At 44.6% G+C, this 23,189-nt stretch overlaps 1 protein-coding gene across 1 annotated transcript in view; it reads left to right on the top strand.

Annotated features, from left to right (window-relative positions):
- The first annotated feature begins 11,100 nt into the window (after window positions 1–11,100).
- Window positions 11,101–23,189, top strand: part of LOC149432409 (uncharacterized) — a 65,437-nt gene continuing 53,348 nt past the window's right edge. The window contains exons 1-2 of the mRNA XM_089665232.1: window positions 11,101–11,420; window positions 21,491–21,541. Coding sequence (XP_089521358.1) covers window positions 11,339–11,420; window positions 21,491–21,541 — 133 coding nt within the window. The 5' untranslated portion in view covers window positions 11,101–11,338. The remainder of the gene's footprint in view (window positions 11,421–21,490; window positions 21,542–23,189) is intronic.

Here is a 23,189-nt window from a genome sequence, read left to right as displayed (position 1 = left end):
CGTTTACTGGTGTGTTTGGGTCGTTGTCTTGTTGGAACACCCATTTCAAGGGCATTTCCTCTTCAGCATAAGGCAGCATGACCTCTTCAAGTATTCTGATGTATTCAAACTGATCCATGATACCTGGTATGCGATAAATAGGTCCAACACCATAGTATGAGAAACATCCCCATATCATGATGCTTGCACCACCATGCTTCACTGTCTTCACAGTGTCCTGTGGCTTGAATTCAGTGTTTGGGGGTCGTCTGACAAACTGTCTCCGCCCACTAGACCCAAAAAGAACAATCTTACTTTCATCAGTCCACAAAATGTTGCGTCATTTCTCTTTAGGCCAGTCAATGTGCTCTTTGGCAAATTGTAACCTCTTCAGCACACGTCTTTTTTCCAACAGTGGGACTTTGCGGGGACTTCTTGCAGATAGCTTGGCTTCACATAGGCGTCTTCTAATTGTAACAGTCCTCACAGGGAACTTTACACCTTCTTTCATCTTCCTGGAGCTGATTGTTGGCTGAGTCCGCCCCATTTTGGCTATTCTTCTCCCCATTCGAATGGTAGTTTGTCGCTTTCTTCCACGTCTTTCAGGTTTTGGTTGCCATTTTAAAGTATTTGCGATCATTTTAGCTGAGCAGCCTATCATTTTCTGCACTTCTTTATATGTTTTCCCCTCTCCAATCAATTTTTTAATCAAGGTACGCTGTTCTTCTGAACAATGTCTGGAATGACCCATTTTCCTCAGAATTTCAGAGAGAAATGCACTGTAACCAGCATGTACAACATTTGCTGCCTTCCTTCCTTAAATAAGGGCAATAATTGCCACCTGTTTTTCAAAGAATGAATGACCTCACTAATAGAACTCCACACTGCTATTATTTTGAACATGCCCCTTTCAATTAGTGATTCAATGACACAGAATCAGCAGCATGCATGTCATGACTGTTGGGTCTGTTGGATTTCTATTACTCTAATACACCTGTTAGTAAATTAATTGCCATGTAGAAATATCATTTCTACCAAAAACAGTGATTGATCCGGTTAGTGATGTCTGACTGCTATTATTTTGAACACAACTGTACATATATATTGTGACAGTAGGCAGGTGAAATCACCTGGTTGCGTCCTGGATGGACGATACATTTGTCCGAGGTTCAGGCTCTATGGGGATTTGTCCCACTAGAGGGAAGTGCTGAGTCCTTCAGCACTGAGGTAATGAGCCCAGCTGAAGGTAGTGGGCTCATTAAGACCTGTATAAAACTTCCCAGAGTGCTTAGGGAGTTGCTCCAACCTGGAACCAGATCTGTGCCTGAACTGTCTGGGGAGCTGACCTCTTATCTGTGTGCAGAGAGACCAAAGCCTGTGTGGCTAGCCTCCAAGTACTAGCAACCAAGTATAGCAGCAGGCTGTACCTAGTGGGTAGCTAGGGAAAGCTGTTGTTGCAGTAAGTAGCCAAGTTGGCCAGGATTTATTTTGATGTTTCTTTTTGGTTTACCATTTTTCTGTAAATATTGTAAATAAATTGCACCTGTTTGTTTTCACCTCCACTGTTGTTGTGCTGTGCCTGTCTTTTTGTATTGTGCACCCATCCAGGGGGTCACACACACCCGCTGCCGAGCTAACCCCGTTACATATGGTGGAGGATGCGGGCAGTTCGTGGTAAATAAAGGCCAGCATGGAGGAGATAATAAGACAGTTGGCTCTGGCAAATGCCAATCAACAGCAGGCAAATGCCAATCAGCAACAGACTAATGCAAGTCTCCAGCAGAGCATTGCAGCCCAGCAGAAAGCCCTGGAGGCTGTCATGAAGCAGCTCCAGCAGAGGCAACAGACGGAGGCTGGTAATGATTCTGGTAATACACCATCATTTTGTATGGGCCGTTTATTGCCAAAAATGACTGGAGATGATGATCCTGAGGTGTTTCTAACCACATTTGAATGGACTGCTGAAAGGTAAAAGTGGCCTAAAGAACAGTGGGCTGGATTGATGGCCCCATTATTAACTGGAGAGTCGCAAAAAGCTTACTATGACCTGGAGCCGGACCAGGCCAAAAACTATGATGTGCTAAAAGCGGAAATTTTGGCCCGATTGGGTGTTACCCTCGCTGTCCGTGCTCAGCGGGTACATAATTGGACTTTTCAGCTTGGGAAACCTCCCAGGTCACAGATGTATGATCTCATTCACCTGAGCAGGAAGTGACTGCAGCCAGAGACTTTGACCGCCCCAAAAATTGTGGAACGTGTCGTCATGGATCGGTTCCTAAGGTTTCTGCCTAATACTATTCAAAAGTGGGTCAGCCATGGAGACCCAGAGACCGCAGACAAGCTGGTGGATCTAGTGGAGAGATACTTGGCTACTGAGAACCTGACCTCCTCTTCCAGAGACTCACGGACTTTCCACCCTAAGACCAGACCATCCCCAGCGGCGGGTAAGATGACTACAAGGGGAGAGGGTGGAGAGAGTGAGAGGGTGGGAGTATTACCCAATGTCTGGCAAGAGCGGCCAGGAAGGTCAAGGCCGAAAGAAGCAGCGAAAAAAATTATTTGTTACCGCTGCTGGCAAGAGGGACATATTGCAGCTAATTGCCCAATGGTGGATGAGCCTATGCAGTGTGACTTTCTGAGCAATAGACGTCAGTCGCTGTTTGCGACAGTGGTATGCACGGCCAGCCCGGGCACTGAGAAACATTTGTGCAAAATGACTGTTAATGGAAACAATATTGTGGGGTTGCTGGATTCAGGTAGCCTGGTAACCTTGATAAGAGATGGTCACTACAAAGGTCTCTGGGCATAAAAAGGTGGCGGTGATTTGTGTGCATGGGGACACTAGGGAATATCCCGTGGCTACTGTGTTTTTTGAGACCCCCAAAGGTAACCTGTCTCATCAGGTAGGATTGGTACCTCACCACATGAAGCCATTGTGGGGAGGGATTTTCCAAAATTCTGGGAATTCTGGGATTGTCCTGACCCCCCCACTGTCTCCCCTGCAGACCAGGAAGGTGAATCCCAGAAAGCGTCTGAGTGTGGTGAGGTCTCTCCCAAGTTCCCCTTGTCGGTACTAGCTGGGGAGACCCAAGGAACTGGGGAGGAGCCCGCCTCTTCAGATGAAAATCTGCCGGTTGTGGAGTTCTCGGATTTAGAGGTGCATAGGGAAAATTTTGCCACCGAACAGCTGAAAGACCCCACGCTGATAAAAGCCCGGGAAAATGTAGTAAAAGTAGATGGCGAGCTAGTGAGCCCTGAGAAAACTACTGCTTATCCATACTTCCTTGTGGAAAGGGACCTACTCTATCGAGTTGCTCAAGGGGCAGAAGAAACCATTGAGCAACTGGTGGTGCCCAGACCTTTCAGGAAGTTGGTGTTGGAGTTGACCCATGGACACATCCTTGGGGGTCATTTGGGGGCGGAGAAAACACGGGAAAGAGTATTGCAGCGGTTCTATTGGCCTGGGGTCATTAAGGAGGTAGAAAATTACTGTTCCTCTTGCTCTGTGTGTCAGAAGTCGACCCCTATGCCCCATTTCCGTAGTCCACTGGTACCTCTTCCCATCATTGAGGTCCCCTTTGAAAGGATTGCCATGGATTTGGTAGGTCTGCTAGTGAAATCCGCTAGGGGGCATCAGTACATGTTGGTCATACTCGACTATGCCACCCACTATCCAGAAGCAATTCCACTCCAAAATACCTCTGCCAAGACAATAGCTAAGGAGCTATTCCTCGTGTTCACCCGAGTGGGTATTTCGAAGGAACTGCTTACGGACCAGGGAACCCCCTTTATGTCCCGGGTGATGAAAGAGCCGTGCAAACTGTTCAAGGTAAACAGTTGCACACCTCTGTGTATCATCCCCAAACTGACGGGTTGGTGGAAAGGTTCAACAAAACCCTGAAACAAATGCTAAGGAAGGTGGTAGATAAGGATGGAAAGGGTTGGGATTATTTAGTACCCTATTTGATGTTTGCCATCCGGGAGGTACCCCAGTCCTCCACAGGGTTTTCACCATTTGAGTTGCTCTATGGGAGACACCCAAGGGGGCTGTTAGATATCGCCAAGGAAACTTGGGAAAGTGAGAGTTCTCCCCACCGGAGTGTGATTGAGCACGTCGCCCAAATGCAAGATAGAATTGCCCAGGTCATGGCTATTGTAAAGGAACATTTGGCCCAAGCACAGTTAGCGCAGCAGAGGGTGTACAATCGGGGGGCCCAGACCAGGTCGTTTGCTGAAGGAGATAGAGTGCTAGTGCTAATCCCTACGGTTGAAAGAAAATTCCTGGCCAAATGGCATGGCCCATACGAGGTGATTGAGAGAGTGAGTGAGGTGAATTACAGGGTCAGACAACCAGGAAGGCGGAAACCTGAGCAGATCTACCACATCAATCTGTTAAAGGCCTGGAGGGACAGGGAATCCCTAGTTGCTGAGGTTTTGTCACCAGCGCCATCTAACTGCTTGGTTCCAGAGGTTGGGATAGCAGTCACGCTGTCTACAACTCAAAAACAGGAGGCTAAAGAGTTTGTGCTCCGCAACATAGATGTTTTTTCTGAGCTGCTGGGACAAACCTCGGGGGTGGAGCATGACATTATCACCCCACCGGGGGAAAGGGTAAAACTGAAACCCTATAGAATCCCAGAGGCTCAACGGGAGGCAATACGTGGGGAAGTACAGAGAATGCTAGATTTGGGGGTGATAGAGGAGTCCCAAAGTGACTGGTCCAGCCCCATAGTGTTGGTGCCCAAACCAGATGGGAGCTGGCGATTTTGTAATGACTTTCGACAGTTGAATAAAGTTACAAAATTTGACACCTACCCCATGCCAAGGATAGATGAACTAATCGACCGACTGGGAGCAGCCCGGTACATGACAACGCTAGACTTGACAAAAGGTTATTGGCAAATTCCCCTAGCTAAGTCAGCAAAGGAGAAGACTGCATTTGTAACCCCAGAAGGGTCATTCCAGTATAAAAGAATGCCGTTCGGGTTACAGAATGCACCGGCCACCTTTCAGCGAAAAATGGATCAGATTCTTCGTCCCCATCAGAAGTATGCTGCAGCGTACTTGAACGATTGTCCATAGCGCAGATTGGGCCTCACATTTGCCAAAAGTTCAGGCTGTGCTAGACTCAATACAGAAAGCTGGGTTTACGGCCAACCCAAAGAAGTGTACGATTGGACAGGAGGAGGCCAGGTACCTGGGGTACACTATTGGGAGAGGGGTAATAAAACCTCAGATAAACAAAGTGGAAGCAATACAGAATTGGCCACGCCCAAATAACAAGAAGCAGGTACGGGCTTTTCTAGGAATTGCTGGCTACTATCGGCGATTCATTCCCCATTTTGCTTTTATGGCAGTACCCCTAACCAACCTGACAAAAGGGAAGGAGTCGGTCATGGTTAAGTGGTCCCCTGATGCTGAAGCAGCCTTCCAGTCTTTAAAAAGGGCCTTATGTAGCCAGCCAGTGCTATACTCACCAGACTTCTCAAAAGACTTTGTGGTCCAGACGGATGCATCCAATGTTGGCTTAGGAGCAGTGCTGTCCCAGGTTTGGCAGGGGGAGGAGCACCCAGTAATCTATCTCAGCCGAAAGCTAAAGTCTCACAAGGAAAATTACGCCACGATTGAGAAGGAGTGTTTAGCGGTAAAGTGGGCCCTAGATTCCCTTCGGTACTATCTGCTGGGCAGACATTTTGACCTGATCACAGATCACGCTCCCTTGAAATGGATGGCTCAAAATAAGGAGACCAATAGAAGGGTAAATAGGTGGTTTCTGGCACTACAGGAATTTACCTTCACGGTGAAGCATCACCCTGGAGTTCAGATGGGAAATGTGGATGCTTTTTCCCGGGTACATGCCTGCCTGGCTACTCGTGTTACAACCCCAAGGTTGAAACAAGAGGGGGGGGTATGTGACAGTAGGCAGGTGAAATCACCTGGTTGCGTCCTGGATGGATGATACATTTGTCCGAGGTTCAGACTTTATGGGGATTTGTTCCACTAGAGGGAAGTGCTGAGTCCTTCAGCACTGAGGTAATGAGCCCAGCTGAAGGTAGTGGGCTAATTAAGACCTGTATAAAACTTCCCAGAGTGCTTAGGGAGTTGCTCCAACCTGGAACCAGATCTGTGCCTGAACTGTCTGGGGAGCTGACCTCTTATCTGTGTGTAGAGAGACCAAAGCCTGTGTGGCTAGCCTCCAAGTACTAGAAACTAGGTATAGCAGCAGGCTGTACCTAGAGGGTAGCTAGGGAAAGCTGTTGTTGCAGTAAGTAGCCAAGTTGGCCAGGATTTATTTTGATGTTTCTTTTTGGTTTACCATTTTTCTGTAAATATTGTAAATAAATTGCACCTGTTTGTTTTCACCTCCACTGTTGTTGTGCTGTGCCTGTCTTTTTGTGTTGTGCACCCATCCAGGGGGTCACACACACCCGCTGCCGAGCTAACCCCGTTACATTATATATATACAGTGGGGCAAAAAAGTATTTAGTCAGCCACCAATTGTGCAAGTTCTCCCACTTAAAAAGATGAGAGAGGCCTGTAATTTGCATCATAGGTAGACCTCAACTATGAGAGACAAAATGAGAAAATAATTTATTTGCAAATTATGGTGGAAAATAAGTATTTGGTCAATATCAAAAGTTCATCTCAATACTTTGTTATATATCCTTTGTTGGCAGTGACAGAGGTCAAACGTTTCCTGTAAGTCTTCACAAGGTTGGCACACACTGTTGCTGGTATGTTGGCCCATTCCTCCATGCAGATCACCTCTAGAGCAGTGATGTTTTGGGGCTGTCACTGGGCAACACAGACTTTCAACTCCCTCCAAAGGTTTTCTATGGGGTTGAGATCTGGAGACTGGCTAGGCCACTAGACCTAGACCTTGAAATGCTTGAAATGACCTTTTGGCACTGCAGGATCTGAGTCCCTGGCGGCGTAGTGTGTTACTGATGGTAGCCTTTGTTATGTTGGTCCCAGCTCTCTGCAGGTCATTCACTAGGTCCCCCCGTGTGGTCCTGGGATTTTTGCTCACCGTTCTTGTGATCATTTTGACCCCACGGGGTGAGATCTTGCGTGGAGCCCCAGATAGAGGGAGATTATCAGTGGTCTTGTATGTCTTCCATTTTCTAATTATTGCTCCCACAGTTGATTTGTTCACACCAAGCTGCTTGCCTATTGCAGATTCAGTCTTCCCAGCCTGGTGCAGATCTACAATTTTATTTCTGGTGTCCTTCGACAGCTATTTGGTCTTCACCATAGTGGAGTTTGGAGTGTGACTGTTTGAGGTTGTGGACAGGTGTCTTTTATACTGATAACAAGTTCAAACAGGTGCCATTGATACAGGTAATGAGTGCAGGACAGAGGAGCCTCTTAAAGAAGAAGGTACAGGTCTGTGAGAGCCAGAAATCTTGCTTGTTTGCAGGTGACCAAATACTTATTTTCCACCATAATTTGCAAATAAATTCTTTCCAAATCAGCCAATGTGATTGTCTGTTTTTTTTTTCTCATTTTGTCTCTCATAGTTGAGGTCTACCTATGATGCCAATTACAGGCCTCTCTCATGTTTTTAAGTGGGAAAACTTGCACCATTGGTGGCTGACTAAATACTTTTTTGCCCCACTGTATATATATATATATATATATATATATATATATTTAATGTTTATATAATGTTTGGGGGGGTGTCGTATATGTGACAGCTAACCCTATTCAACTACCAGCCCAGAGATGTCCTGGCTGAAAGCTACATGTAAACCAGGATACAGGTGATGGCATTGCCCATGTTTGGGAACTGACTTGTCACTGGGTGAGCAGAGCCTGAGGGGTAATAGAGACTGGTTCCCCATCACGTCTGGTTTACTTTTGACTGACAGTGCAAAGCAGTCTGTGGATTAAAAGTCGCTATTTGACTCAATAGCGGCTATGGATCCTCCCACTACCATGAGCTGTCAATCAAAAATAAAGTGGACCTGATGGGGAACCAGTCTCTCCGTTGTCCATCATGCTCTATCCACCACAGTAAAAAACTCTTTGGCCATGAGCCTGTTAGGGTGATGGACACAGCAGCTGTGGAAGTAAGGAGTGAGGGCACTGAGGAAAGAGTATCCAGTATGGACACTCCATCCTTAGCGCAGACATAGACAGATTCAAATACTGTCACTTACGGTTCTGTGACCTGAGGGAGTTCTAAAGGGTGTCTACAACACTCTTTATGAATTACCCCAATGAGAGTGAAAGAAATAATGGAAAACACATGGAAGGGACATCTGCAAGTACAAGGGGCATTCAAGTTAAACCCAGACTTTTCATTTTATAGATATAAAAGGGATGCTAGTGTGGTGGTTCTACATGCAGAAGTGGCAAGTGTGTCCTATTACTGATAGGGGGCACACATGTCACGAGCCAGTCCAGAGACCATTAATCAAGATGGCAGACAACAATATTAGTGCATGCATGGAACAGCGAGTGGTTATGAAATTCCTTGTGACCGAAGGTGTAAAACCTTTGGATATCTACAGAAGACGTCAAGCACAGTACGGTGATGAGACATTCAGCCGCAGTAAGACATATGAATGGTGTAAACTTTTCAAAGATGGCCATATGTTCGTAAGTGAGGATCCTGGCTGTGGTGGTCCCTAGCCCACAGCAGTCATTCCTGTGAACATTCAGCTCGTTGAACGCCCGATCCTAGATCATCGGTGCGTAACCTGTCATAAAATTGCTCAAGAGATGAATCTTTCTGAGGGAATGGTGAACACAATGATGACGAAGTGAAGCCGGCTGTCCTAGGATGGCGAAATCTTTCTATGCCGAAGCTTTCCAGGCATTAGTAAAAGCTGGTATAAGTGTATAAATCTAGCAGGGGAGTATGTTACAAAATAAATTCAGTTTCCACCCCTTGAAATTTGTTCTTTTATTTAAACTCAAAAGTCCCGGTTTGACTTGAACACCCATTGTAGATTTAAAAACCCAGACACTCATGATTTGTGACTTGTATAATACTATGGGGAATGGACATATTTGCATGCATATACAGGTGAAACTCGAAAAATTAGAATATCGTGCAAAAGGTCATTTATTTCTGTAATGCAACTTAAACAGGTGAAACTAATATATGAGACTCATTACATGCAAAGCAAGATAGTTCAAGCCGTGATTTGGGGTTTACAGCTCATGAAAACCCCAAATCCACAATCTCAGAAAATTAGAATATTACATGCAATCAATAAAACAAGGATTGTACATAGAACAATATCGGACCTCTGAAAAGTAGAAGCATGCATATGTACTCAGTACTTGGTTTGGGCCCCTTTTGCAGCAATTACTGCCTCGATGCGGCGTGGCATGGAAGCTATCAGCCTGTGGCACTGCTGAGGTGTTATGGAAGACCAGGATGCTTCAATAGCGGCCTTCAGCTCTTCTGCATTGTTCGGTCTCATGTCTCTCATCTTTCTCTTGGCAATGTCCCATAGATTCTCTATGGGGTTCAGGTCAGGTGAGTTTGCTGGCCAATCAAGCACAGTAATCCCACGGTCATTGAAGCAGGTTTTGGTGCTTTTGGCAGTGTGGGCGGTGCCAAGTCCTGCTGGAAAATGAAGTCAGCATCCCCATAAAGCTCGTCTGCGGAAGGAAGCATGAAGTGCTCCAAAATCTCCTGGTAGACGGCTGCGTTGACCCTGGACTTAATGAAGCACAGTGGACCAACACCAGCACATGACATGGCTCCCCAAATCAACACAGACTGTGGAAACGTCACACTGGACTTCAAGCATCTTGCAGTGTGTGCCTCTCCATTCTTCCTCCATACTCAGGGTTCTTGGGCCTCTCCATTCTTCCTCCATACTCTGGGTCCTTGGGCCTCTCCATTCTTCCTCCATACTCAGGGTCCTTGGGCCTCTCCATTCTTCTTCCATACTCGGGGCCCTTGGTTTCCAAATGAGATGCAAAAGTTGCTCTCATCAGAAAAGAGGACTTTGGACCACTGAGCAGCAGACCAGGTCTGTTTTTCTTTAGCTCAGGTAAGATGCTTCTTACGTTGTTTGTTGTTCAGGAGCAGCTTGACAAGAGGAATACAACATTTGAAGCCCATGTCCAGGATCTGTCTGTGTGTGGTGGCTCTTGATGCACTGACTCCAGCCTCAGTCCACTCCTTGTGAAAGTCCCCAACACTTTTGAATGGCCTTTTCCTGACAATCCTCTCCAGGCTGCAGTCATCCCTGCTGCTTGTGCACCTTTTTCTTCCACACTTTTCCCTTCCACATAACTTTCCATTAATGTGCTTTGATACAGCACTTTGGGAACATCCAACTTCTTTTGCAATTCACTTTTGAGGCTTTCCCTCCTTATGGAGGGTGTCAATGATGGTTTTCTGCACAACTGTCAGGTCAGCAGTCTTTCCCATGATTGTGATTCCTACTGAACCAGACTGAGAGACCATTTAAAGGCTCAGGAACCCTTTGCAGGTGTTATGGCTTAATTATCTGATTAGAGTGGGACACTTTGAGCCGAGAATATTGCACCTTTTCACAATATTCTCATTTTCTGAGATTGTGGATTTGGGGTTTTCATGAGCTGTAAGCCGTAATCATCACAATGATGACAAATCATGGCTTGAACTATCTTGCTTTGCATGTAATGAGTATATCTCATATATTAGTTTCACCTTTTAAGTTGCTGCACTGAAATAAATGAACTTTTGCACGATATTCTAATTTTTCGAGTTTCACCTTTACTTGATATGGAAAAAATGAAATCTATAAAAATGAATGAGGCTTTCAAACAAGTATGGGGGGGCAGGGGTTAAAGTCAAACCAGGACTTTTCAGTTTATCTAATAAAAGAGCAAATTTCAAGGCATGGCAACTGCATTAATTTTTTTACATACTCCCCAACATCGGTAAACAGCATTATCAATTTGGGATCTAAAAGCGACAGAAACACTTTGAAGGAGTCAGCCAACAGTTTGCTTTCGATGAACGATTGCTGTTCTGGGCAATCCCCTTTTCACGAGGCTCTCTCATTTTCACTCGGGTGTGAACTTTTGTTCTAGTATGTTGCAATGCTGCATCTGAAGCACCTAAAAATATTTCAGCTTGCCAGAGGACAAAAAAAAAGTCCGATTTCTAAACTTTTATTCATTAGAATGCTGTCACGTAAGCAAAGTAGAGGTGGTCCTTCCCTGACATCTTTTAAAGACAACATTGTTTGCTTGTGTTGCCGTATATGACTGTAGGCTTTTGAGTTTTCAGTCATTTTGAGTTGCATCTTTTCATAGTGCTGACATTTTTAAGGCATTCTTGAACCACAATAAGTATCCACCAGCTTCTAGCGAGCTTCAGAAAGAAAAGCTACTTAAAGAAACCATGGGAAAGATGGGGACAATACAGCTCCGGTTTCTGGTATTCTTTTTGCTAATCTGCAGCAAATCCTGTTCTTTGGCTTTAGGTGAGTACACAGGCATGTTTTTCTTTTTATTACAAAAAAAGGAAGGTGCAAACACCTAGTGCATGAAAAAATTTAAAACTCATGAAAAAAAGTACAGAAAATAAAGACATCAGAACATGCCATGTGGGGAGAGCAGCCCTTTCCTAAGTGCAGCTCTGAGGAAGGGGGTGCGTCCCAGAAACGTGTGTTTGCCAGTCCAGCGGGGTGTTGTTGGAGCACTCGTACTCTGCACCACGTGGCATCTTCTGATTGACATGTCTTTATTTGCTGTACTTTTGCGACTTCCCCTTTTTATTGGTTTTATATTTTTCCAATAAATATTTGGTAATACACTAGGTGTTTGAACCTTTCCCGTTTGTTTTTTATTATACATTAGATTTCCCAGAGGAGGTCTGCATTCACTGAGAACATTTGGGATGTTCTTGGATTTGTAGCCTGTCAAACCTTATCTCTCTGTGAGCGCTGTCAGTGACTGCTTTTTCTTGTGTTTTTTCCCTTTTTTTGTCCCTTTCCTTTTTTGGCAAAAAAAATTGATGGAAACCTATAAATCTCTACAAAATTTTAGATGTAATGCATTTCACTCTCCCACGCATCTACGCCATATGGAAATAGAATTTAACATTCTATACAATCTGAAACAGTTTTGTCCCAATGTATTTTTGTTTAATTTGTATTTTTGGGGGCCCCGTGAGTTGTCAGTCTGCTCCTGGTCGTAGAGGTGGTCGGTGTGTAGAAAGTGGTTCAAGGAGTGATTGGAGCGCGATCGGACCATGTTATTGTTCCTATTTTCGAAAATTTTAGATGTAATGCATTTCACTCTCCCACGCATCTACGCCATATGGAAATAGAATTTAACATTCTATACAATCTGAAACAGTTTTGTCCCAATGTATTTTTGTTTAATTTTGTATTTTTGGGGGCCCCATGAGTTGTCAGTCCGATCCTGGTCATAGAGGTCGTCGGTGTGTAGAAAGTGGTTCAAGGAGTGATTGGAGCGTGATCGGACCACGTTATTGTTCCTATTTTCAATAATGAGATATGTTTCAGAGTGCGTTTATCTGAGAGGAAGAAGTCTATCCTGGAGTATGAGGGTTGGGAAGGGGAGTAGTATGAGTAGTCTCTTTCTGCCCCATGTTAGCATCTCCAAACGTCATAGAGGTCGTCGGTGTGTAGAAAGTGGTTCAAGGAGAGATTGAGTGTGATTGGACCACGTTATTGTTCCTATGTTCGATGATGAGATATGTTGCAGAGTGCGTTTATCTGAGAGGAAGAGGTCTATCCTGGAGTATGAGGGTTGGGAAGGGGAGTAGTTTGAGTAGTCTCTTTCTGCCCCATGTTGGCATCTCCAAATGTCATAGAGGTCGTCGGTGTGTAGAAAGTGGTTCAAGGAGTGATTGAGTGTGATTGGACCATGTTATTGTTCCTATTTTCGATGATGAGATATGTTGCAGAGTGCGTTTATCTGAGAGGAAGAGGTCTATCCTGGAGTATGAGGGTTGGGAAGGGGAGTGATATGAGTAGTCTCTTTCTGCACCTTGTTGGCATCTCCAAACATCATAGACAGGGGAGGACTGACCATTTGGAAACTCAGGCACTGCCCGAGGGCTTGGGGTCAGCAGGGGGCCCCATGAGATGCCCCTGGTACCTTTTTCATAGGCTTTTTTGAGTCTGGGCAAGGACACAGGGGCCCCATGATCCCCTATTGCTTGGGGACCCCATGAGTTATCAGTCCGCTCCTGGTCGTAGAGGTCGTCGGTGTGCAGAAAGTGGTTCAAGGAGTGACTGGAGCGTGATCGCACCACGTTATTATTCCTATTTTCGATGATGAGATATGTTGCAGAGTCCATTTATCTGAGAGGAAGAAGTCTATTTTGGAGTATGAGGGTTGGGAAGGGGAGTAGTATGAGTAGTCTCTTTATGACCCATGTTGGTATCTCCAAACGTCGTAGAGGTCGTCGGTGTGTAGAAAGTGGTTCAAGGAGTGATTGGAGCGCGATCGGACCACGTTATTGTTCCTATTTTCAATAATGAGATATGTTTCAGAGTGCGTTTATCTGAGAGGAAGAGGTCTATCCTGGAGTATGAGGGTTGGGAAGGGGAGTAGTATGAGTAGTCTCTTTCTGCCCTATGTTGGCATCTCCAAATGTCATAGAGGTCGTCGGTGTGTAGAAAGTGGTTCAAGGAGTGATTGAGTGTGATTGGACCATGTTATTGTTCCTATTTTCAATGATGAGATATGTTGCAGAGTGCGTTTATCTGAGAGGAAGAGGTCTATCCTGGAGTATGAGGGTTGGGAAGGGGAGTGATATGAGTAGTCTCTTTCTGCACCTTGTTGGCATCTCCAAACATCATAGACAGGGGAGGACTGACCATTTGGAAACTCGGGCACTGCCCGAGGGCTTGGGGTCAGCAGGGGGCCCCATGAGATGCCCCTGGTACCTTTTTCATAGGCTTTTTTGAGTCTGGGCAAGGACACAGGGGCCCCATGATCCCCTATTGCTTGGGGACCCCATGAGTTATCAGTCCGCTCCTGGTCGTAGAGGTCGTCGGTGTGCAGAAAGTGGTTCAAGGAGTGATTGGAGCGTGATCGCACCACGTTATTGTTCCTATTTTCGATGATGAGATATGTTGCAGAGTCCATTTATCTGAGAGGAAGAAGTCTATTTTGGAGTATGAGGGTTGGGAAGGGGAGTAGTATGAGTAGTCTCTTTCTGACCCATGTTGGTATCTCCAAACGTCGTAGAGGTCGTCGGTGTGTAGAAAGTGGTTCAAGGAGTGATTGGAGCGCGATCGGACCACGTTATTGTTCCTATTTTCAATAATGAGATATGTTTCAGAGTGCGTTTATCTGAGAGGAAGAAGTCTATCCTGGAGTATGAGGGTTGGGAAGGGGAGTAGTATGAGTAGTCTCTTTCTGCCCCATGTTGGCATCTCCAAACGTCATAGAGGTCGTCGGTGTGTAGAAAGTGGTTCAAGGAGTGATTGAGTGTGATTGGACCATGTTATTGTTCCTATGTTCGATGATGAGATATGTTGCAGAGTACGTTTATCTGAGAGGAAGAGGTCTATCCTGGAGTATGAGGGTTGGGAAGGGGAGTAGTATGAGTAGTCTCTTTCTGCCCTATGTTGGCATCTCCAAACGTCATAGAGCTCATTGATGTGTAAAAAGTGGTTCAAGGAGTGATTGGAGCTTGATCGGACCACGTTATTGTTCCTATTTTCGATGATGAGATATGTTGCAGAGTCCATTTATCTGAGAGGAAGAAGTCTATTTTGGAGTATGAGGGTTGGGGAAGGGGAGTGGTATGAGTAGTCTCTTTCTGCCCCATGTTGGCATCTCCAAACATCGTAGACAGGTGAGGACTGACCATTTGGAAACTCGGGCACTGCCCGAGGGCTTGGGGTCAGCATGGGGCCCCATGAGATGCCCCTGTTACCTTTTTCATAGGCTTTTTTGTTTGGGCAAGGACACAGGGGCCCCATGATCCCCTATTGCTTGGGGGCCCCATGAGTTATCAGTCCGCTCCTGGACGTAGAGGTCGTCGGTGTGTAGAAAGTGGTTCAAGGAGTGATTGGAGCGTGATCGGACCACGTTATTGTTCCTATTTTCGATGATGAGATATGTTGCAGACTCCATTTATCTGAGAGGAAGAAGTCTATTTTGGAGTATGAGGGTTGGGAAGGTGAGTAGTATGAGTAGTCTCTTTCTGACCCATGTTGGTATCTCCAAACGTCGTAGAGGTCGTCGGTGTGTAGAAAGTGGTTCAAGGAGTGATTGGAGCGTGATCTCACCACGTTATTGTTCCTATTTGCGATGATGAGATATGTTGCAGAGTGCGTTTATCTGAGAAGAAGAAGTCTATCCTGGAGTATGAGGGTTGGGAAGGGGAGTAGTATGAGTAGTCTCTTTCTGCCCTATGTTGGCATCTCCAAACGTCATAGAGCTCATTGATGTGTAAAAAGTGGTTCAAGGAGTGATTGGAGCTTGATCGGACCACGTTATTGTTCCTATTTTCGATGATGAGATATGTTGCAGAGTCCATTTATCTGAGAGGAAGAAGTCTATTTTGGAGAATGAGGGTTGGGGAAGGTGAGTAGTATGAGTAGTCTCTTTCTGCACCATGTTGGCATCTCCAAACATCGTAGACAGGTGAGGACTGACCATTTGGAAACTCGGGCACTGCCCGAGGGCTTGGGGTCAGCAGGGGGCCCCATGAGATGCCCCTGGTACCTTTTTCATAGGCTTTTTTGAGTTTGGGCAAGGACACAGGGGCCCCATGATCCCCTATTGCTTGGGGACCCCATGAGTTATCAGTCCGCTCCTGGTCGTAGAGGTCGTCGGTGTGCAGAAAGTGGTTCAAGGAGTGATTGGAGCGTGATCGCACCACGTTATTTTTCCTATTTTCGATGATTAGATATGTTGCAGAGTCCATTTATCTGAGAGGAAGAAGTCTATTTTGGAGTATGAGGGTTGGGAAGGGGAGTAGTATGAGTAGTCTCTTTATGACCCATGTTGGTATCTCCAAACGTCGTAGAGGTCGTCGGTGTGTAGAAAGTGGTTCAAGGAGTGATTGGAGCGCGATCGGACCACGTTATTGTTCCTATTTTCAATAATGAGATATGTTTCAGAGTGCGTTTATCTGAGAGGAAGAGGTCTATCCTGGAGTATGAGGGTTGGGAAGGGGAGTAGTATGAGTAGTCTCTTTCTGCCCCATGTTGGCATCTCCAAACATCATAGACAGGGGAGGACTGACCATTTGGAAACTTGGACACTGCCCGAGGGCTTGGGGTCAGTAGGGGGCCCCATGAGATGCCCCTGGTACCTTTTTCATAGGCTTTTTTGAGTTTGGGCAAGGACACAGGTGCCCCATGATCCCCTATTGCTTGGGGGCCCCATGAGTTATCAGTCCGCTCCTGGTCGTAGAGGTCGTCGGTGTGCAGAAAGTGGTTCAAGGAGTGATTGGAGTGTGATTGGACCACGTTATTGTTCCTATTTTCAATAATGAGATATGTTGCAGAGTGCGTTTATCTGAGAGGAAGAAGTCTATCCTGGAGTATGAGGGTTGGGAAGGGGAGTAGTATGAGTGGTCTCTTTCTGCCCTATGTTGGCATCTCCAAACGTCATAGAGCTCATTGATGTGTAGAAAGTGGTTCAAGGAGTGATTGGAGCGTGATCGTACCACGTTATTGTTCCTATTGTTGATGATGAGATATGTTGCAGAGTCCATTTATCTGAGAGGAAGAAGTCTATTTTGGAGTATGAGGGATGGGAAGGGGAGTAGTATGAGTAGTCTCTTTCTGACCCATGTTGGTATCTCCAAACGTTGTAGAGGTCGTCGGTGTGTAGAAAGTGGTTCAAGGAGTGATTGGAGCGTGATCAGACCACGTTATTGTTCCTATTTTCAATAATGAGATATGTTGCAGAGTGCATTTATCTGAGAGGAAGAAGTCTATCCTGGAGTATGAGGGTTGGGAAGGGGAGTAGTATGAGTAGTCTTTTTCTGCCCCATGTTGGCATCTCCAAACGTCATAGAGGTCGTCGGTGTGTAGAAAGTGGTTCAAGGAGTGATTGGAGCGTGATCGGACCACGTTATTGTTCCTATTTTCGATGATGAGATATGTTGCAGAGTGCGTTTATCTGAGAGGAAGAAGTCTATCCTGGAGTATGAGGGTTGGGAAGGGGAGTAGTATGAGTAGTCTCTTTCTGCACCATGTTGGCATCTCCAAACATCATAGACAGCGGAGGACTGACCATTTGGAAACTCGGGCACTGCCCGAGGGCTTGGGGTCAGCAGGGGGCCCCATGAGATTCCCCTGGTACCTTTTTCATAGGCTTTTTTGAGTTTGGGCAAGGACACAGGGGCCCCATGATCCCCTATTGCTTGGGGGCCCCATGAGTTATCAGTCTGCTCCTGGTCGTAGAGGTCGTCGGTGTGTAGAAAGTGGTTCAAGGAGTGATTGGAGCGTGATCGGACCACGTTATTGTTCCTATTTTCAATAATGAGATATGTTGCAGAGTGCGTTTATCTGAGAGGAAGAAGTCTATCCTGGAGTATGAGGGTTGGGAAGGGAAGTAGTATGAGTAGTCTCTTTCTGCCCCATGTTGGCATCTCTAAACGTCATAGAGGTCGTCGGTGTGTAGAAAGTGGTTCAAGGAGTGATTGGAGCGTGATCGGACCACGTTATTGTTCCTATTTTCGATGATGAGATATGTTGCAGACTCCATTTATCTGAGAGGAAGAAGTCTATTTTGGAGTATGAGGGTTGGGAAGGTGAGTAGTATGAGTAGTCTCTTTCTGACCCATGTTGGTATCTCCAAACGTCGTAGAGGTCGTCGGTGTGTAGAAAGTGGTTCAAGGAGTGATTGGAGCGTGATCTCACCACGTTATTGTTCCTATTTTCGATGATGAGATATGTTGCAGAGTGCGTTTATCTGAGAGGAAGAAGTCTATCCTGGAGTATGAGGGTTGGGAAGGGGAGTAGTATGAGTAGTCTCTTTCTGCCCCATGTTGGCATCTCTAAACGTCATAGAGGTCGTCGGTGTGTAGAAAGTGGTTCAAGGAGTGATTGGAGCGTGATCGGACCACGTTATTGTTCCTATTTTCGATGATGAGATATGTTGCAGAGTGCGTTTATCTGAGAGGAAGAAGTCTATCCTGGAGTATGAGGGTTGGGAAGGGGAGTAGTATGAGTAGTGTCTTTCTGCCCCATGTTGGTATCTCCAAGCGTCGTAGACAGGGGAGGACTGACCATTTGGAAACTCTCTTACTCTATTTTGGAGTTTGAGAGTTGGGAAGGGGAGTGTGATTGGAGGGTCATTTGCCAAACGATGAGTCCAGCTGGACATTTCCAACTATGTTGAAGTCTCTTCCTATAATTAAGTGGCCTTTCTAATGTGATGAATGCAAGGCATACAGTTTTTTGCAGAATTGGATTTGATTGGAGTCTGGTCCGTATACATTGACTAGGCTGTATTGGGTATTATTGATGACGCAGACCAGGATATGGAAGCGGCCCTGGGGGGCTGCATATTCAGAGGTTAGATGGAAATTTACCAAGTCTTTTATTGCTGTCATGACTTTTTTTTTTTTGGTATTTGAGGCATTTTGTTATTCTTCATATTAAGGAAGGGAGTCTTTGTGGAAGCAAAGTGTGTTTCTTGGATGAAGACGATGTCCGTATTGAGAGAATGAGCATATTTGGCGATTGACGATCTTTTGTAAGGGGAGTTCAATATCGTCATCCATATGAGCGTCTACCATGCTATTGTGGGACGAGAACATTTCGGTCATTTTGGTTGACCGACTCCGGAATGCCTCGGAATGTAACAATATTTCTTCTAGAGCGGTATTCTAGGTCCGCCATCTTGGTTTTAGTTGTTGGAGCTCAATATCATCATCCGTATGAGCGTCTACCATGCTATTGTGGGCCGAGAACATTTCGGTCATTTTGGTTGACCGATTCCAGAATGCCTCAGAATTGAACAATAATTCTTCTAGAGCGGTCTTCTAGGGCCACCAACTTGGGTTTTAGTTGTTGGAGCTCAATATCGTCATCCATATGAGCATCTACCATGCTATTGTGGGCCGAGAACATTTCGGTCATTTTGGTTTCAATATGGCTCAGGTTTTGGGCATGTTCATGTACAGTGTCGGAGGTGCTTTACCCCCTCCTTCTCTTCCCACAAGGAAGAAAAATATATTGAAAATACTAGAATTTTGACTGTATTCAATAATTTAAAAAATACATACACATACACACTATATGTTAAAATGCGTTTTTTATTACAAAATATATGAAAAATATTTTTAAAAATACATTTTCAAATCTGCTGTATGTCTTTAAAAATACATTTAATCTACATTTTTGGAATGCATTTACAAATATAAAATGACTTTTTCATATGTAAAAAAAAAATCTGACGAGTATATTTAAAAAATACATATTTTTTAAAATATTTTTCATATATATTGTGTAATATATAAAAAAAACACATTTCAACATGGTGTATATGTGTGTGTGTATATGTGTGTATATATATATATATATATATATATATATATATATATATATATATATATATATAAATTTTTTTTTTTTTGTTTAAATATATTGAATTTGATACAAATTGCAGCATTTCAAATATATGTCAATATATTTGGGAAGAGTATTTTTAATATATATATTTCAAATATATTTTTCTTCTATGTGGGTTCCCCCCATCCTATGTTACATTCCCCCTCCCTGTGGAGCTAGAGCTAATCTTCATACTGCGACTGTTCTGGTCGCACCCACGAGTGATGTATTACATTCTGCATGTATCTATGTGGTGACGCTGGATATATCCAGACATGATGTGTGCTCCTTTAAGCTTCTATATTATGCTGTGTCACCTGTTTTGTTTTTCTGTTCTAATGTCATGTATCATGTCATGTCTTTCTTTACCCACTTAAACTGGCCATCACAGAGGACAAGGGGGCGCTCTTTACATCTGGAGGAAAAGAAATGTAATGTCCAAACACAGAAAGGTTTCTTCACAGTGAGAGCTGTGAAAATATGGAATAGACTCCCTCAAGAGTTGGTTGTGGCCAGCTCAGTGGATTGCTGTAGGAAAGTCCTGGATTATTTCTTGGATACACAGAATATAACTGGATATAACATTTATAGGTAAAGTTGATCCAGGGAATATCTGATTGTCTCTCAGGGGATCAGGAAGGAATTTTTTCCCAGCAGGAGCAAATTGGATCATGCTTTGCTGGGCTTTTTGACTTCCTCTGGATCAACTCTGGGTATAGGATTATAACTTTTTTTAATGGTTGAACTGGATGGACTTTTGTCTTTTTTTAGCCAGACTAACTATGTAACTTGCCCTCCAGAGGATCCCCCCCCCCCCCCCCCTCCTGACCAGGCCTTTTTTTTGCAATACGGCGCTGCGTTACTTTAACTGACAATTGCACGGTCATGCAACGCTGCACCAAAATTTAATTTACGTAATTTTTCCCACATGAATAGAGCTTTCCATCAGTGGTATTTGCTTGCCTCTGCATTTTTTATTTTTTGAGCTATAAAAAAAAGACCAACAATTTCGAGAAAATAACAATATTTTTGACTTTTTGCTATTAAACCCGTCCAGTAAAAAAAATGAAAAAAAATCAAATTTCATCATATTTCGAGAAAATAAAAATATTTTTGACTTTTTGCTATTAAACCCGTCCAGTAAAAAAAATGAAAAAAAAATCAATTTCATCATAAATTTAGGCCAAAACTGTATTCTGCTCCATGTCTTTGCTAAAAATAAAAAATCCCAATACGTGTAAATTCATTGGTTTACATGAAAGTTATAGCATCTACAAATCACTTTCCACAGTGGTGGGAGGGGCCGTCCCCCTTCTCCCCCCCCCCCCCCCCAGCTCTCAACAGTGTTTCTCCCTGTTAAAATCAGTGTGCCAGAGAAACGATCTAACAGTGCCGGCTGAAGATAGAGGTGATGAGAAATTCTATAGTCTCTCATCGCCTCTATGATCGGACAGGAGCAATGTCATGACATCACTTCTGGTTTGCTTTCTTAAAGCTAAACTTTTTTTTAATCTTTCGCTTTTAGAAGAGTGGGTGATGTGTGCTCTGCTATGCAGAGCAATACAAAGCAGCATGTTGGTGCTGACAAGGGAGAGATCTGTGTTGTTTACATACACACCTCTCCCCTATCACTCTTCCTCGGTGATTGCCTGGTGCTGGTGCAGAATCTCTGGCCGGGACCCAGTGATTGACAGCTGTAGCCACCAATGGCGGTGCAGGTAGGGCGGTGCACGTGTGCGCCCCCTACCTGGAAATGTAAAATCACGTGCATATATACGTCATTTTACGCCGCCCTGTAGCAGTAGATCTGGAACCGGTTAAATTCATTACTTCAGTAATTTGGAAACTCGGATGTATCCGAATAAAGAAAAGTCTGATGTCTAATCAGGACGAGAATGCCGGCATACACTCCATGACACACAGAAATGTCAGAATTAACATAGGTTTGGGGCTTTTTAATGAAATAATTGACTATCTTTTTTTTTTTTACACAGATTTTACAATGCCATTGTTTACAATGAATCCAGACTGTGCTACAAGCAAAGGTAACTGTCCATGGTGGTTATGCTGAGTATCTAACAAATGTATCAGTTTACAGTCTGGTTGTGTGAATTGATTTCCCTGCCAATGCAATAACATTGTTCACAATCGGGATGGATGGGACATTGGACAAGCCGTATAATGTCATCTCAATGCAGCTGCCATTCACTCAATGTAATTGACCAAAAAAGAAAGAAAAAGGCCAAATTGCGGACTTTAAAGGCACTGCAAGAAAAGTTCATTAACCTCCTCCTGCCCGCCATATAAGGTAATGACGGGCGCAAGGCAGTTCTCTCGTTCTGGGAGGACGTCATATGACATCCTCCTACTCTAACCGAGAGCACGCATGGCGGTGATCGGTGGTGCTCTGTGTTCCTGGGACACAGAAGATCACCGATCAACAGAAAGAGCTGAAGAAGTCGGCTCAGTCATGTGATCAGCTGTGTCCAATCACAGCTGATCGAATGTAGGAATGCCCGGTTATGGGCATCCCTCTCCTCACGAGCATTACTCAGAGGGGACATCTAAACTGATCATCAGGGCACTGATGATCAGTGTGCCCTGATGATCAGTGTAGCCCCAGCAGTGCCACCTGTCAGTGTCCATCAGTGCCAGCTGTCAGTGCTCATCAGTGCCACCTGCCAGTGCTCATCAGTGCCACCTGTTAGTGCTCATCAATGCTACCTGTTAGTGCCCATCAATGCCACCTGCAAGTGCCCATCAATTGCACATATCAGTGCCTACCAGTGCACATCAATGCCACATATCAGTGCCTACCAGTGCACATCAATGCCACATATCAGTGCCCATCTGAGCTGCCTTTCAGTGTCACCTATCAGTGACAGTTCGTGCCACCTATCAATGCCACTCAGTATCACCTATCAGTGCAAACAATCAGTGCTACCTATCAGTGCCAGTCAGTGCCGCCTATCAGTGTGCATCAGTGCCACCTATCAGTGCCCATCAGTGCTGCCTATCAGTGCCGCCTAACAGTGCCAGTCAGTGCCACCTATCAATTCTGCCTATAAGTACCATATATCAGTGCCCATCAGTGATGCCTGTCAATGCCCATCAGTGCCACCTATCAGTGCAGCCTATCAATGCCCATCACTGCAGCCTCATTATCGCACATCAGTGAAGGAGAAAAAAAATAACAAAAACTAAGAAAAACTGGGTTTTTTTTTCAAAAATATAAGTTGTTTTTGGTTTGTTTAGCAAAAAAATAAAAAACCCAGAGGTGATTAAATACCACCAAAAGAAGGCTCTATCTGTCTCAAAACATTGATAAAAATGTCATAAGGGTACAGTGTTGCATGACCGCAGAATTGTCACTCAAAGCGCGGCAGCGCTGAAAGCTGAAAATTGGCCTGGGCAGGAATGGGGTATAAGTGCCCGGTAGGCAAGGGGTTAGATTCACTTTATTATTTGAATGTAGACCATTACATAACAAGGCATAAAAGTTATTCCGCTAAGAACGCAAGACCCCTATATAGGGTGGGGCATTCTGTGCAGATTACAAAACTCGTAAATCCATATGTTTTATAGCAAAAAGTCAAAAATATTGGGGTTTTTTTTTCAAAATTGTCAGTTTTTTTTGTTTATAGAGCAAAAAATTAAAAACACACAGGTGATCAAATACCACCGAAAGAAAGC

This window comes from Staurois parvus, unplaced genomic scaffold (assembly GCF_062004578.1).
Source record: "Staurois parvus isolate SC_StPar_1 unplaced genomic scaffold, SC_StPar_1.0 ptg002155l, whole genome shotgun sequence".
NCBI lineage: Eukaryota > Metazoa > Chordata > Amphibia > Anura > Ranidae > Staurois > Staurois parvus.
The sequence above is the reverse complement of the archived record's forward strand: the minus strand, read 5'-3'. Positions and strand labels throughout refer to the sequence as shown.